This window comes from Wickerhamomyces ciferrii, contig 00261 (assembly GCF_000313485.1).
Source record: "Wickerhamomyces ciferrii WGS project CAIF00000000 data, strain NRRL Y-1031 F-60-10, contig 00261, whole genome shotgun sequence".
Lineage (NCBI taxonomy): Eukaryota > Fungi > Ascomycota > Saccharomycetes > Phaffomycetales > Wickerhamomycetaceae > Hansenula > Hansenula ciferrii.
Window position 1 is genome coordinate 1 of NW_011887479.1, and position 13960 is coordinate 13960.

A 13960-nucleotide genomic window follows, 5' to 3' on the forward strand; every position below is an offset into this window, starting at 1 on the left:
ACAAAATTTAACTGGATTAAATTTAACTTCAACTACAACAAATAACCCTTCAACAAATAATGATTCAAATCAATCAAATTCAAATTCAAATTCAAATTCAAATCATAATCAATCAAACCCAAATCAATCAAATTCAAATAATTTTAATTTAAATTCTTTACAATTACCTCAACAACAATTACATCAAAATCCACAACAACAACATCAACATCAACAACATCATCAAATCTTACCAGCTCATCAAAGACAATCTGTCCATCATCAACAACATCAAACTCAAACTCAACCACGTCATTCCTTACATCAACACCAATCTTTAGCTGCTTTACAACATTCTTACCAACAACAACAACAGCAGCAACAACAACAACAACCTCATTTACAATCTCAACCATATCATCATCAACATTCTAAAAGAAGACCATCCGATAGACGTAGATCTACAATTAATGGTGGTCCAACCCAAGAACCTCAACCTCAACAAACAACTGATGCTGCTTCAATTCTTGATGATGATCCATTAGATTATGCTACTCAAACTTCACAACCTCCAACTCAACCTCAACAACCTTCACAATCTCAACCTCAACCCCAACCTCAACAACAGCAACAACCTCAACCAAGAACAAATCAACCAATTCGTCCTTCTATACCAAATGATCAATCTTCAAATCCAACTCAAAATGGTGGTATTTCATTATCAATTAATCCTTCAAATTCTGTTCAATCTTCACCATCTGAACCAAATAAAAGAAGAAAAATTTATGAAAAAGATTATGCTTTTATAAAAGCTCCATCATCAGTTGAAGAAATTTGGAATGAATATTCAATTGGATTAAATGGTCAACCTTCAATAAAACAATTAGAAGAAGAATATAAAACTGGTTGGAGACGCGATCCTGCAACTTCCAAGAAATTTAATAGAAGAAAAGCTATTTATAAAGCTATTGAAAAAGGTATGGAAAAAGGTTATACTTTACAAAATTGTATTCAATTTTTAGAAGAATTTAGATATATTGATAGGGAAAAAAATGTTAAACAACCAATTGGTTGGTTATGTCATGGTAATTTACCTGATGAATTAAGATTATAATATTGATTTTGCTTTATAAGTTATATGTTTTGCTTAAGATATTTTTATTTCTAATATTTGCGTGTTTTTACTTTTCTTTTCTTGCTTAAATGGAGTTAGCTATTATTTATGAATATTTTGTACTATTTTAATTTTTGTTTATGTCTATATAATTATGGAAATGTAATATAATTTGATCTACATATATCTTGAAAACTTAACGTAGCTATATATACTGAATTATAAATTATACATGATTTTGTGTGTGACTTTCTTTAATTACGTTGATATGGATGATAACCACCGCCATTATTTCTATTATAACCACCTCTTCCTCTACCTCTACCTCTTGGACCTCTTGGTGCATTTGGTGGACCACCTCTTCTTCTATAATTACCATAACCTCCATCATTATAAGAATCTGAAGGTGGTGGGGGTGGTACTGAATTTGGTAATCCATCATCATTTGATGAAGATGATTGAGGAATTTGTGGAATTTGTCCACCACCTTGTTGTTGTTGTAATTGTGAAGCTAAAGCTTGTAAATCTTGTTGTGAAATATTTGAACCACTTTGTTGAGCTTGTTGTTGAAATTGTAACCAATATGCTTGCATTTGTTGCCAATATTGTGTCATTGCTTCTGGTGTAACTCCTCCATAAGCTGCTCCACCTGCTGGCATACCTGGCTGAGCACCTGGAACAGCAGCTGCTGCACCAGCACCATAAGGATTAGCATTTGGGAATCCTGCACCTCCGTGTTGTTGGTATCCTGCACCTCCGAAACCTTGTTGTTGTAAATATCTTTGTTGTTGTTGTTGAATATGATTTTGTTGTTGTTGAGGACCTCTTGGTTCAGCTCTTTTAACTTCAATTTGACGACCATTAAAATCTAAATATCTACCTTGACAAACTCTATCAACTGCATCTGGTGCATCAAATGTAACAAAACCAAACCCTCTTGAACGTCCAGTATCTTTATCCAACATTAATTGAGCATCAATAATTGTACCAAATTTACCGAAAAAGTTTTCAAATTCTTTTGGACGAACTTCTGGTGCAATACCACCAACAAAGATTTTACCAGTTTTATCTTGTTCATCTCTTGGAATAGCTCTTTTTGGATCAATAACTTTACCATCTAAAACATGTTCAGTTTTAACAACTTCATCAACAGATCTTGGTTCTGCAAATGTTAAAAATCCAAACCCTCTTGAACGTCCTGTACTTGATTCTCTCATGATTGTATGATCAATAACTTCACCAAATTTACTGAAATATTCTTTTAATCTTTCTTCACTTGTATCCCAATCTAACCCACCAATAAACATTTTAGCAGCATCACGACTTAAATCAACTTTATGTTGACTTGAAGGATTTGGATTACTAGAAATGTTGGATTCAGTTTTAGATTCATTAATGGATTCACTTGTTGATGGAACTGAAGTTTCTTGATTAGAAGTTGTTGTTGTAGGTGCGTTAGAAGTCGAATTTTCTTCATCATCTTTTTTAGTATCAGTTGAAGGTGTATTTTCTTTAGTAGCATCTTTAGATTCCTCTTTAGATTCATCTTTATTTTCGTCTTCTTTATCATCATCTTTTTTAACATCAGCTTCGGATTCTTTAGTTTCTTCTTCTTTCTTTACTTCATCTTTTGGTTGATCTTCATCTCCATAGATATCATCAAAGAGAGCTTCTTCATCATCAGATAACGACATTTTTATTTTTATTTGTGATTTTTACTTATGATTGTTCTAAACAAAGAATCTATTAATAATAATTAAAGCTATAAGTTTAAGAAATAAAGTAAATGTACTTTTATTTGTTCTTTAGGTTATTTGGTTTCAACTATAAGGGTTTATAAATACTTAAACACCTAACCTAAACTATTATAGAACGCGTGTTTTCCACAAATTGTAATCAATTGAATCTACTTCAATTGCTTCCTATTGAACTTAAAGATAATACCTAACAGTACTAACGCGTATGATTCCCACTAATTTTTGTTCAATGTCTTGATTGATTTTTTAGGACAGTTGGTTCAAGTTCAAAGAAGGATTTCGATCCTTTATAAATTTTACACGGCAGAAAACAGTCGCGAATTTTACCTTTTTTTTGTCTGTCCGTCTTTCTATAAATGTCTGTCCCTTTTCTGTGATTTGTCTGAAATTCAAAATGTCCTTGTGTCGTGGTATATATAACCTTTCCTCTTTGGGTTTTAAAGCATAATCAAAAAAATTTCAGAGCTCATCGGACAAATAAAGATGTATATAGATTTAGTTGAAATGTACATTAATTCAAATTATAAAGCTACCAAAGAAGGTTAAAATATGGCAAAGCAATATTTGATATTTCTTGCTCAACAGCATCCAACTTTTAGAACAGCTGAATTAGAATCACTTGCTGATTTATATGGGTTCAAAGTTGATTTATCTAATCATGATGAAAACTCACCATTCATGTTTGTTACTTTAGATAATGATGAACAAGCTAAAAATTTAATATCAAGATCTATATTAGCAAAAGGTATTTATGAATTTTGGGGGTCAGGTAACACAGAGGAGGAGTTACATCAAGATGTTCAATCAAGATCTAGTGAATTGTTTCCAAAATATAAAGATTGTTCGTTCAAATTTGATTTTATTGGTTATATGGGTAAAAGAAGTAATAGATCCAAGATAAAATTAATTGAAAGTTTCAAATACGTTGCATTTGAAGGTCCAATACGGATGAAAGATCCTGAACAAATATTTACAGTTTTAGAACATTATATCCCACCAAATGAACATCAATCAGCTACTAGTCCATCAAAACTATATTTTGGTAGACAAATTGAATTAAGTTCAAGAGAAAAAGGTGTATTAGATAAATATGATTTGAAAAAAAGAAAATATATTGGTACAACAACTTTTGAAGCTGAATTAGCATTAGTATCATGTAATTTAGGTCAAGTTGCACCAGGTAAAATTATGTATGATCCATTTGTTGGAACTGGTTCATTTTTAGTTGCAGGATCAAATTTTGGTGCTTTAACAACAGGTTCAGATATTGATGGTAGATTAATCAGAGGGAAAGGTGATGATACTATAAAAGCCAATTTCAAACAATATGATACATCATTATTATTTATGGATGTCATGACTATGGATTTTACTCATAATGCATTTAGAAGTAGTTTGAAAATTGATTCAATTGTATGTGATCCACCATATGGTGTTAGAGAAGGTTTGAAAGTGCTTGGAGCAAAAGATCCTCATAGATTTGAAGGTAAAGAAGATGTTGAAATTGATGGTAAAAAAGCTTACTTGAGAAAAGATTATATACCGACAAAGAAACCATATGAATTAGATTCTTTATTATGTGATTTATTACAATTTGCAAGTGAAAGATTACCAATTGGAGGAAGGTTAGCATTTTGGATGCCAACATCAAATGATAACTTTGTTCCTACAATAATACCAAAACATAAAAATCTAGAATTAAAATATCATTTAGTTCAAGAATTCAATAAATGGTCAAGAAGATTATTAGTTTATATTAATAGAGGTGATGAATATCATGGTGAAGATAATTTAAGTGAAATTACAATACCAGAATTCAGAAAAAAATATTTTACACCAAATAATCAAATATAATTAGAATAGAAGTTTAGCATTAGATAATTTATATAGATCACTAGCATTTAACATTAATATAGAGTTGAATTATTCACTGAAATATGGGTATTTATATGCGATTGTAGTGTTGATTTATAACCTAGTGAAAGAATTGAAATGGCAACAAACGAAAACCTTATTATATGCAAAGAGAAAAAGATAGTATGAAATGAATAGATGAAATGGATGAATTGTTCGTAAAAATCTTGTGAATGAATTATATGCTAGTTATTTGGGAATGGGTAAAAATTTTTCATTAGTATGAACAACAATTTGCATGTTGATCATCTCTTGCAGTTGAAAGATCAATACTTCTTTTATTTCTTAATCGTTGTTCATCAAAGTAACAACGATGTTCCACTAAATCTTTTATGATATTATCAAATAGCCCCATAACAAAACCTGAATATTTAGCACTGACTTCAAAAATTGCATTAATTTTGAAACCTTTATAATTATCTTTAACAAATTTCAATAATTTCCTTATATCATCTTTATTAACTTTTTTTTCATGTTGATCTAACTTATTCCCCACTATATAGAAAATGGTTCTTGATAAATCACAATTATCATAACATTCTTTAATCCAATGATATAAACCTTCAAAAGATTGATAATCTGTTACGTCATAAGTCAATAAAACTCCATTTGTTCCCTTATATAAAGAAGGTATCAGATTTCTATATCTTTCCTGTCCAGCAGTATCCCAAATAACAGTTTTGAAGAATTTATTATCAACACTAACTAATTTAACTTTCAAATCAACACCAACAGTAGATTTTGATACACTTTCATTAAAATAATCATCACAATACCTTACAATTAAAGCAGATTTTCCCACACCAGCATCACCTATAAGTAAGATCTTGATCATAGAAGATGAATTCACTGTAGGTGCCAGCTCCCCCTTAACATGTTTCACACTATTATAATATTGAGTTTGATCAGTTATGGATCTTCTAGAAGAATTGGAAAGTTGTGAGTTTATATTGGAATTTGAATGGAAAGTTCCCTCAATGGGTATTATGGGACTACCGCTGACGTTCCGTATGATGCTTCTTCTCTTAGTCTCCATTGTAACTGCTCTTCAAGCCCACTTGATCACTTTGAATATGGTTTCTTTGTGTGTATCACCCCCTTTTTCCCTGGTGAAATGGATTAAGTGGAATGCCTGAATCTTTAACAAACGCTATACCGTCAAAATGAATCCGAAATGAAAACAAAACAAAAACAACTGAAATAATGGAACAACCTTTGAATGACAATCTAGGCCTATTGAAGAGCCAAAATTCTATGAATATGAATATTAATTTATCACTGAGTGAACAAGAATTGAATGTATTCGCCTTTGAACACCAATTCCAACCCGCAATTTTAAAGATCTGTCTTCTTTATTTATTTTATTTTATTTGATCAGCTGTTTAGCGAAGGCGCTTTTTTTTGGCGAACGATGAGATTTGGGACACGGGAAGAATGGCAGAGTGATAGGGACGGCCTGAAAATACTACACAAAATGGGTTTAAAAGAGATGTTTGAACATATTTATTTGGGTGTATAAAGTCCTATATGTGTTAGTGATTGTCCCTGTGAATTGTACCATATTTGTTTGCTCAAATGGAAGTGTTTTTGAAGTTTAGGGAAGATTTCAGATTCACTCAATGGCTCACGAAATTTATGAGCTAATATTATCTTAGTATTTGATGATGATTCTCTCTTTAAGACATTAATCAGTACATCATAGTATAATGGATTATATGTACAGTCTGTTGTAATTATAATATCCCAGTTCTGTAGTGGTGTTTCAGTGGAAGTTTCCCAGTCTAATTCACTGAACTTAACACGATCTTGAGCCGAATTTAAATTTATATTCAATGAACAAATCTCTTCAGCGTCATCTAAATCAGTTGCTAAAATATTTGCATTAGGGAATATTTTACTCAAATGTATTGATACCAAACCAATACCAGTACCTAGTTCCAATATTTGTAATGGTTTTTCTAAAATTCTTTCATCTTCTGTATCAAAGAAAAATTTTAGTATATGTGATTTGGATAATGAATTCATTATAATACCAGCGTCCCATAAATGACGTGCAATCTCACCAGACAATTCTTCATATAGTATCACTTCTTTTATAGTTCGTAATCCTTGTTTATCAGATCTTGAAGGGAAAGAGGTTTGTGGGGTTGGGACTTCTATAAGACTTGAAGTTGATGGGAATAAGTTCAATTTTGAGCTTGATAAATCTAAAGAGTCTTGACAATTACCAACAGTGAGTTCCTTATAATTTGGTAGCCAATCATTCCTTAGTTCTTCATGGGTTATTCCCTCTGTGTTTAAATCATCAATAACTTTCACATCTTCCTCAACAAATATATGTAATGCTAAAAATTTACCCTTGTGCAAATATCTGCTGGGTATTTGTAGCTTAACATCAACAGCTCTTTTTCCAGAGATCCAATCAGCCTGACTTCTTGCCACTGGTTGGTATTCACTAGTTGGTGATGATGTGTTATATTGTCTTAATTCACAAGTTATTGGGACTTTCCCGTAGAAAAATTGTTCACCTAAATCATTTGATATAGTAAAAGTTGATGAAATTTCATAAACAGAATCACTCAATTTTGGAGATTTTTTTCTTAAATCAGCTTGACTATTTGAAATTGAGTTCACTGTTACTGGCTTTAGGAATTTGATTTGATACATTTGGACTTTGTAACTGGTGGTTGAAGATTCATGTTTTGTTGTTGTTGGCTCGGTGAAGATCTCTTGATCTTTGAATTTTTTTTATGCGTAGAAAAATGAAAACCTGGATCAAATCGATATTAATTAAGTGACAAAAAAGACTACTCGAAAACTTTGACATTAAAATCATATATGCATTCTTGTGTTAAAACTATATATACAAGACTTTTGAATTACTATGTAGTGTAAACTTTATCCCCTTTGCTCTTTCTTTCTATTATATTTTTAAATCTTCAACTTGTTTACTTAAATCTTGATCTAAAAATGAACTTAATTTTTTGGATTCTTCTTGTTCATTTTCAAGTAAATATTTTCTTAATATATTCTTACGTGTATGTTTTTTCAAAGTTTCAACATTTTTACCCATTTTTGTCAAAATTTCATCACCTTTTTCTTTATCTTCAAGTAAGTTTTGTAATTTTCTTACAAATACTTCTTGATTGGCAACTGAGTTTGTTAAGTCATCAATTTCTTCACGAAGTGACTGTATTTGTAATCTCAAAGCGTCTTTTTGTGGTGGCCAATCTTTAATACCATATTTATCTTTCAATTGAGATACTTTAACTTTTTGTTCTTTTGATAAATTACCTTTTGTACTTTTTTCAATCAACATTAAATCTGTTATGAGTGATGTATTATTTCTTATTTCTTCAGTTGTGTTTTTTCTTCTTGCTAAGAATTCTCTTGTTTTTTCATTTTCTTCTTTAATAACTCTTGCTCTTGCATCTTCATTATGACTTAAAAATTGTTGACCTTTATTTTTTCTAATTTCTGCAATTGAAAAAGCCTTTCTTTTAGATATTTTACGACATTGTTCAATACGGACTAAATCCCCTTCTCTTGCAACTTCACCTTCATCATGAACCAAGAAATCTTTTCTTTTCATGATTTCCTATAAAAAACCATGTTAGTTTGATGTTCTCTATAATTTTTCATAATCTTTCAAATCAATACATACTTTATTAACCACTTTATCAAAAGACTTTCTCAAAACACGCACCTTAACGGTTTTGGACATCTTCCCTTGTGATACCACAAGCCCCAAGAAATTTTGACGAGCCATATTATCCCCTGTTTAACCTCAATAATAAGTTGAACTTCTCCAAATTCTGATCTTTCAATATAAATTTCAATGCTTTTCATGGCCAAAAATTGGAAATTTTTCAACGCTTTCGCGGTGCTTTTAGGGTAACACTTTTGGTCGCGATCATCCATCATCATCATCAATATTCACACGACATTTTAACTAAAACAAGATTGAACAAGTTTTAGATATTTAAAGTGGTATATGAGCTGGTGGATACGGTTTATTTATTGCGCTGGTGGACTATGTATATTAATGGAGGGTGGTATGGTATTTTCCTTGGGGCTGGTTGCTTAGAATAGGTGTCTTCTACGGTTAAATCTCTAATGTATCATATTATATTTTATTGAATCATATAAAGGCTAAATAAGCAAAATCTCATATAAAGGCTAAATAAGCAAAATCTCAGAGAGTAATTCAATTCAAAGAGATTTGGAAGCAAATGAGCTTGAAAATTGAATAGATAAAGTGTGGGTGCTAAGGGTATCAAACCAACTAGTGTCTTAATGAATCATGAAGTTTCAAATTTATAAACCACTAAGTAAACCACCTAAAGTTTTCAATAAACCACCTAATAATGCAACAACAACACCAACTAAGTTCAAAGCAAATAAGTTTTTCAAGATACCGTTTAATGTTGAGACCAAGTTTTTCAATAATCCTTGAACAGTGGAAACTAATGAATCAACTTCTTTGTTTAAAGTATCAGTTAAACCAGTTTCTTTTTCTAAAGTATCTAAAGCACCAATAGCAGTGTTTAATAATTTGTTAATTGAATCAGTAGCTTCAGTTAAACCAGTGGCTTTACCTAAAGTATCAACAATACCTTCAACCAATTTGACAACAATGTTTGTGATTTTAGTGTATGAATCTTTTGGAGCTTTTGATGAAGTTAAGACTTTAGTTAATTCACCAAGTTCACCAGTGATGTTGGCAACACCTGCATTAACAGCATCAAGAGTTGAATCAGCAACTGGAGCTGGAGCAGCAAAAGCTAATGGGTCAGCATTTGGTAAAGCAACGGCATCTGGTGAAGCAACTGGGGCAGCTAAAGCTGAGACAGAAAATAATGAAAAGACGGCTAAAGCAGAAGTAATTGAAAATTTCATTGTGAATAATATAAGTTGTTTATGTTTTTGTGTTTGTTAATCAAGAAACCAGTTCTTATGATGATGATGGGAAGAATAAAGTTGAATATTTGAAATTAATGGAGGAATTTGATGGCTTTTTATATCCAATTTTTGGATTCATTTTGAAAATATCAGAGTTAAAGTAATGGATATTTCTGTTATTCTGCAATATCTGATGTTTGGTGGTTGATAATGATACAATATCCCTCATTTCTTAGTCAATTGTCTATAAACTCTTTTAAAATTACTATAATATGTATCAATACTTAAATTTGTTATGAAAATCTTTGGTATGGTTGAAATTCTTGAGGTGAGATTATGCTTGAACTTATGGAGTTTTCAAGGAGTTACTTTAAAGAGTCATGGACCCAGTACTTACTAATAACTCAATTATTGCAAGTCTCGGATTTAGATTTTAAGCACTTTGGAGTCTATGCACTAATATTATACGTTTTGCATAATTCCTAGACGGGAATAATGTATACCTCAAATTACAAACCTTGAAAAAGAACCATTCAACCATGAACTAGTGAATTATGAAGGGCTGAAGTTTCAATTTCAAGAATAATTCACATGTCGAACTCTTAGCTAAGTATTTGATAAGTGAATCAAGCTCTATTATTGGACCAAGATCAAAAGTCAAGATTCAAAGATCGATAAGCAAACATCGGGAATTCAGTACTTACGGTACCGTTAATCTAAAGCCCAGAAATTTTTCTGTGATTGTAGATCTGTTTGTTTACATTATTTTGGTTAATTTAGAACTCAGGTATAAGATCCACAATGTTCAAGGTCCAACTTTAAAGTATAAATCTAAGCTTACGATAATACTTCTGAATGTGTGGTTGTTCAGTGGAAAGATTACACGTTCAGAGTTCCCGTATTCAATAGATATAAGATTTTACCAGGTATTAGATGGTTTACTATTTCCATAAATATGCGTACTCAACCATAAATCTCGGATATGTCAAAGCTGTAATATTGAAAATATAATCCAGGTCCGGTAAGCAGCGAATAAGCTGGTAGCAGCTACTTTATCATAATTGGCTCGGTAGCTTATAATTAATATAATTTAAAAGACTTGAGAGTAATTTTGACTTCTCTTAATCTACATGGTTAATTTCGAGTATGATGATGCCATAAGGAGAATAGATAATTATGAATCTTCATCCATAAACCAGTGGGTTTTCTCGGATCGGTTTTAGAACACAGTATACACTTTGGTAAGGGTACTTGCATTTAGATCCCTTTAGTTGCAGCTTCTCCTTTCACAAGTACATGAGTACAGGTAATTCTCCTGCTCCCCTAGTTCTAACTTCTGTGTGTCTGAAATTTTGACAGGTCTATCAAGAAGGTGATAGGTTTTAACATATTTACCATATAGAAATCTTAGGTTCTTCATATCTGAAAATGACTTGAAATATCTTCTTTTACTTTATTGTTTATGACAAAGATCTAGCATGATTGTATTCCAGATCTATAGAGTGAAAAGGAAATTGAAATTTTACGAAATCCAGCTTTATTCTTAAAACTTCTCACGTATTAAACCTATGTTGCGAGCTGAGCGTATTTACATGGTTGATTTGCGATAGAGCGATCAATCTTCAATTATTTAAGTTAAGGTACAGCACTAAACAGGTAAACTCAGATTAAAGATCATAAACCCCCATTGATTCGTGACCACTGACCACTGATTCTTGAACAGGCCAGTGACTAGTCGGGACTGTTTTGAAAGTACCAAATCTCAAGATAGTAAAATGATTAGCGCATCTCAACTCGAAGGGGAAACTACTGATAACTGGTCTTGGTATTTCAATCATCGAATATTAGTGGTTACCATCGTTATCAGCGTGGTGATCTATCTTTTATCTCTCCTGTTCAGTGGATTCTATACGTATACCATAGTGGAACTACCTTCTCAATTTGATCGTTGATAAAAATGACAAGTGCGGAATACAGTAAACATTAAAGCTTGCTAAACTTTATCGAACAAAATCATAAACGTGCTAATTATGCTTTAAATATTGATATGATCTAGGTCTATAACTAGGTACATACGTTGTTTACTTTATAGTTTGTGTGATTCACGATGGTCCAATAGTTTACGTTTGTTGGGCTCGACATTTCATTCGGACCCCACAACAATTATAAACTAAAATCAAGTCAAGATATACACTATGATCATCATCATCAATTTTTATATGCAGATGAATGAAAGAGCTCTGGAGTCTGTTAAAGGCATACTCTTAATCTCTCGATACTGTCTCGCTTGAATATTACTGGTGAATTATCAAAATCAAAAAAGAAATGTATGTAGCTTCTGGAAAGATGAAATATCGATCTCCGTTGAACCAGTTTTGTAAAGATTACTTATGAGACTATGAGTGGCTGCTGTTTTCGATAACATTAGTATGTGGAAATAAAGGTGGAGAATAAAGGAGTGCAATCATATAATTGGGTCGACCTTTCAACGGCAAACTAGCTTTACCATAAAAGCTTATTCTTAATTCTTCCATCCACTATATAGTATATACTATATACATAACGCTATGTGATATTTGCACTTTAAGAGTACATAGTAACATTCACAATATATTGATCATCAACGCCTTGTCGAATAAGATATATCTAGGAACACGTGATCTCATTTTGCAATTTGTGTGCCTGGTGCTAGTCAGGACTCAGTCGAGTTCAACTTCTGATTTTTAAGTTTTTAGTTTTTATGTGCTCCTGATTCCTCAGTCAGACTCAATTGTGTCAATCTAATTTGAGGTTTAATTACATGCATTTACCCCTAAAATCTTACGTACTGTATCTACTATCGATAACATATGGTATAATTCTTAACAGTAAACCTTTAATAAAAAGAAAACTAGAAAGGTGCTGGGGTAGCAAGTGATAATCATTCACTGCAAAAGTCAACACATTGTATATGACATTATCTTAAATAATAATCAAAGCTAGAATTTAAGTTGAACTGATTGTACCAGATACACCAAAATGTCCCATGATTACAACCTTCACAGCTAGATGTCGCATGAAGCCAATGATCACATGAATAGTACTTAACTAGTTGAAGCACCTATTTAGTTTAAGTACTAGTGTTCAATGGATGACATTTTAGGCTTTAAAGAGTCAAGGATTTTTAAATAATTTAGCGAATGAAAACGGTTTTTCGATCCAACATATATAAGTATCCACACATATATGGCACGCCGCACCAGGCTCACTTTAATGATCCCTGATCAATTTATAGAGTTTAATAGTTAATAATAAGATGACCCTTGAGTCAAGTCACAAGTCACAATTTGGCTCATGAGCGCATAGAATAGATTCTAGATTCTAATTTGCTGTCTAACTTGATCAAAGCAATGTGAAATTGGAGTGACTAGTTTAGGGGTAGTTCAGGGGTAAGTTTAGGGGTAAAATTTCATTAGTAGTTTTAGAGTTTTAGCGTTTTACTTTATTAAACCTATAGATCATGACAATTTACCTGATTGGAATTTGTATATTGGAATTGGGAAGTACTCAGAAGACATTTCACAGCTAATGATATCATAACTACTCACAGCAAACTACTCATATATCAACTCGCTACAAAACACCTTGTAATGATGGTCTAGAACAACAAATTTGCTAATTTTCATACTTGAACTGAAGTCTTAACGCTTATTCCTTGAGACAAATTAGACAAATGTGTCTATATCATTCACTTGTCTGCTTCAAATCACTTCCCTTTCCCAATAAAAGATTGTGAATTTCAGTTACAATTTATTAATTTATCTTGTAATTATTAAGGTTTGTGCTCTCATTGGACTGAAAATTTTTCTTCCTTGATCATTTGAAATTTGAAAACTTTCCTGAAGAATATAAATACCTTAAGATTTCTTTCAAAAAATTTTCAAGCTTAACATTCTTTTATCATCATCAGTATTAATCAGAATTACTCATTCCAAAGGGCAAACAATCTATTGTGCTAGATAGTATGATTGACTTCATTTATTATACATTTCAACACTGATTTTATTGTAAAATACTAACAATTATTGCAATTTGAAGTTTATATCGCTGTGTCCCCTATCAGTATTTGTCAGCAAAAAGGCCTGGCTGGAAAGATTCAAAAACTAAACAACAGGCGCAAGTGGTTTAGCGGTAAAATTCAAAGTTGCCATCTTTGAGCCCCCGGTTCGACTCCGGGCTTGCGCAAAGTTTTAATTTTTTTGTCTTTTTTGCGGCTTTTTGTTTAGTTTTAATGCTTAAATTATGTTTTTTTCTT

At 31.7% G+C, this 13960-nt stretch overlaps 6 protein-coding genes across 6 annotated transcripts; 1 reads left to right on the forward strand and 5 right to left on the reverse strand.

The window, feature by feature from the left end:
• Positions 1-1347: 1347 nt before the first annotated feature.
• On the reverse strand, positions 1348-2787 carry HRP1 (Hrp1p; the record flags this gene model as incomplete). The annotated part of the gene is made up of 1 exon (XM_011273155.1): positions 1348-2787. One exon carries the CDS (start codon positions 2785-2787, stop codon positions 1348-1350), a length of 1440 nt encoding a protein of 479 aa, XP_011271457.1.
• Positions 2788-3399: 612 nt separating this feature from the next.
• On the forward strand, positions 3400-4704 carry TRM11 (tRNA (guanine-N2-)-methyltransferase; the record flags this gene model as incomplete). Its single annotated transcript, XM_011273156.1, has 1 exon — positions 3400-4704. The coding sequence occupies one exon, from the start codon at positions 3400-3402 to the stop codon at positions 4702-4704; it is 1305 nt and encodes a 434-aa protein (XP_011271458.1).
• A 277-nt stretch (positions 4705-4981) lies between these two features.
• BN7_6264 (Rab family GTPase) lies at positions 4982-5800 on the reverse strand (the record flags this gene model as incomplete). Its single annotated transcript, XM_011273157.1, has 1 exon — positions 4982-5800. The coding sequence occupies one exon, from the start codon at positions 5798-5800 to the stop codon at positions 4982-4984; it is 819 nt and encodes a 272-aa protein (XP_011271459.1).
• Positions 5801-6267: 467 nt separating this feature from the next.
• Positions 6268-7431, reverse strand: BN7_6265 (uncharacterized protein; the record flags this gene model as incomplete). The annotated part of the gene is made up of 1 exon (XM_011273158.1): positions 6268-7431. One exon carries the CDS (start codon positions 7429-7431, stop codon positions 6268-6270), a length of 1164 nt encoding a protein of 387 aa, XP_011271460.1.
• A 256-nt stretch (positions 7432-7687) lies between these two features.
• MRPS17 (mitochondrial 37S ribosomal protein uS17m) lies at positions 7688-8488 on the reverse strand (the record flags this gene model as incomplete). The annotated part of the gene is made up of 2 exons (XM_011273159.1): positions 7688-8362; positions 8429-8488. 2 exons carry the CDS (start codon positions 8486-8488, stop codon positions 7688-7690), a joined length of 735 nt encoding a protein of 244 aa, XP_011271461.1.
• A 593-nt stretch (positions 8489-9081) lies between these two features.
• BN7_6267 (uncharacterized protein) lies at positions 9082-9663 on the reverse strand (the record flags this gene model as incomplete). Its single annotated transcript, XM_011273160.1, has 1 exon — positions 9082-9663. The coding sequence occupies one exon, from the start codon at positions 9661-9663 to the stop codon at positions 9082-9084; it is 582 nt and encodes a 193-aa protein (XP_011271462.1).
• Between the last annotated feature and the right edge of the window lie 4297 nt (positions 9664-13960).